The 2,541-nt window shown below is 40.2% G+C and overlaps 1 protein-coding gene across 1 annotated transcript in view; it reads right to left on the reverse strand.

Moving 5' to 3' along the window:
- The window catches only part of pms2 (PMS1 homolog 2, mismatch repair system component), a 14,880-nt gene that overhangs the window by 7,556 nt on the left and 4,783 nt on the right, over positions 1 to 2,541 (reverse strand). The window contains exons 6-9 of the mRNA XM_015393101.1: positions 1,450 to 1,617; positions 1,257 to 1,354; positions 1,078 to 1,177; positions 915 to 999 (exon numbers count right to left, since the gene is read on the reverse strand). Coding sequence (XP_015248587.1) covers positions 915 to 999; positions 1,078 to 1,177; positions 1,257 to 1,354; positions 1,450 to 1,617 — 451 coding nt within the window. The remainder of the gene's footprint in view (positions 1 to 914; positions 1,000 to 1,077; positions 1,178 to 1,256; positions 1,355 to 1,449; positions 1,618 to 2,541) is intronic.

Raw genomic sequence — 2,541 nt, forward strand, 5'->3', positions numbered from 1 at the left:
TAGAGTGTATTTCTTTAAAGTTAAGACTAGTTTAAAGTTATTTTCATTGAAAAGTACAGCGCTTTTCCTTAAATAATAAGGACATTTCAATGTGACCCCAAACTTTTGAACGGTAGTGTATATAAACAGAAATCCAGTTCATTGTGCCCTCCCCCTTTAATAGAGAGCATCTATTAAAGGACTTAGTTTTCATACGTAGTCAGAGACGAATGTATGAGCAACTCCAATAAAGGTATAAATCATCAGTTTTAGGAGAGTAATCTCAAGTAGTATAATTGGATGTATTTACAGAAGACAATACAAGTGTTATATTTACAAAGACACACACGTGTAAAAAGTGTGTGTATATAATAACTGAACCAAACTTCCAGAAGTGACATATGAACTGTAAGAGTGTGTAAACATACCTTCCCCTCACAATGACAGTAGAGTCATCCTGAGCTGATAAACTGCTTCTTCTTCTCACATACTTGGATTGTATGATGGGTTGCTAATGGTTGCTAATTCTGAACAAGGAGGTCTCTTTGCTAACATATGGTTTATTTTTGCAACTGTGTGCCTGGCCTGTTTAGGTCTAACGCCATGGATCTTTGCCTTGCATATCTGTGTCTGGGGTGCAGTTGGTACAAGATGGCAGCACCCATGAAAGGCACAGACAAGTGAAAAATACAAAAAAAAAAAAACAGTATCGCTTTATACTTTCACACATTTGTTAAAATGATAAGTGATGGCACTTGAAGTCTGCCATTTAATGAGGCTAAAACAGAAAATCTCCAGGGTTCAACAAGTCATATCTTATAAAATGAACTAAACTGATTTGGGAAGATGTAAAAGTCCATGCAAACTCACACATTGCAATATAACCCATAAACCTAGCCATTAATAACCTCTTCTTGTTTGGTTTCTTTTCTCACCTGAGGCCACAGCTATGTTGAGAGCAACGAATGGATACTGATGTCTGTTATACATGTGGTAGACTTCATTCACAAGTTTGCTGACCTACAAAGTAAAAAAAAGGGGGATAAGATGAAAGACAAACATGAACAAACACGGTTTAATGCATTCAACAGAAATCACCTTAATGGGGTCACATGGGCGGCTGTTGATGAAGAAGAACTGCCTGTCTGAGACGCTCCGCCCAACGCCGTGGTCCCCGGCAGACACGAAGCCTGTGATTCTGCCCAAAGCATTGGAATTTGAAGCCCGGACCAATTAAAAGAATATTATCACTTAATGAATGCAGCGATCCCACTCACGAAAAAGTTGGTGTGGGTAAATCTCCAGCTTTAAGTCCGTATTCCTCCAGAATGTTCTCTGCAGCAGATACTTGGTGGAAAGGAAGAAGACTCTGAAGCTGCAGAGCAAAGAATTTAAATCAGAGACCAAGATTTCTGCAGAATATTTTGATGCTGCTGCCTTAAAATAAAAGAACCATAAATGAATCAGAACCTGCTTTGGTCCGAATATGGCGCCGATGTTGTCTCTCATACTTTGGCTGCCGCTGGTGCTGAGGACAGTGCTACGCTTCCCCTGCCCATTTTGGTTGGAGCAGGTGATACGCACTCCTGTGGAGATGATGCAGTAGGCCTGCAGGACGTGGATCATTTTGGCGTACTCCTGAAGAAGCAGCAGCAACATGTTCAAAATGAGAGAAAAACGCAGCTGGGTACGTTTTCAGCAGCAGTTAAACAGCAAAGAGTTTAAAGGGTCTGGTTCAACATTAGGGGTGAGTATTGGCATGTGTGTTGCGATACGAACGGAGTCATGACACTCGGGACACAGAACAATATTATCATGATATTGCAATATCACCATATCTTGCAATACATTTCCCAGACATTAAATTAAATGTGCAGATAAAAAAAGAAAGAGCTGTATGTAGGGTAAAAATCCCATTTGGGTGCTAAGATCCTATCCAGATCCGTCTGACATCACTGCTGCCAAACAAACATGAATGATGTGCATTCCTTAACTAGATATAGTGACTTAATGTCACTGTGTTTTTTCTTTTTTTTTATCGCTGCTGCTTGCCTTGTCAAGGCTGCACTTGAAGAATGGGATGCTTTAGAGTGCCGTTCTGAACAAAATGTCTTTTTGTTTACACTTGTTTATACAAAATGACAAAATAAATCCGTCTAAGTCGAATATGTTCAGCAGAATCCATCCTGTTTGGGGTTTGAGTCAGTCCACGTCTTCCACTGTGACTGCTTAGACTACAGATATGGTGCTTCACTGCACAGCAAAAGGGCTCCATGGCGATGGCGCTATCTGCCAGAGTGGCGGTGCAGAGCTAGCCCATTTTCCCTCATTGTTTTAGGTAAAAAATATATATTTTTTTTTTTTCTTCATCGGGGCACCTGAAAATCACGATATACTGCCAAATAAATTTTTTCCCACATCCCTATCCGACATTAAAGGAAAAGTCCACTCATATTCCGAGTCAAACTTCTGAAAGTACTTTAAATAGGAAATTATTCTTTACCGGAGGCATCCATGTTTGTCAAAGAACACTACTGCCACCTACTGGTTTGTGACGTCACG

The sequence above is a fragment of the Cyprinodon variegatus genome, unplaced genomic scaffold (assembly GCF_000732505.1).
Source record: "Cyprinodon variegatus isolate N-32 unplaced genomic scaffold, C_variegatus-1.0 Scaffold624, whole genome shotgun sequence".
NCBI classification, from domain to species: Eukaryota; Metazoa; Chordata; class Actinopteri; order Cyprinodontiformes; family Cyprinodontidae; genus Cyprinodon; species Cyprinodon variegatus.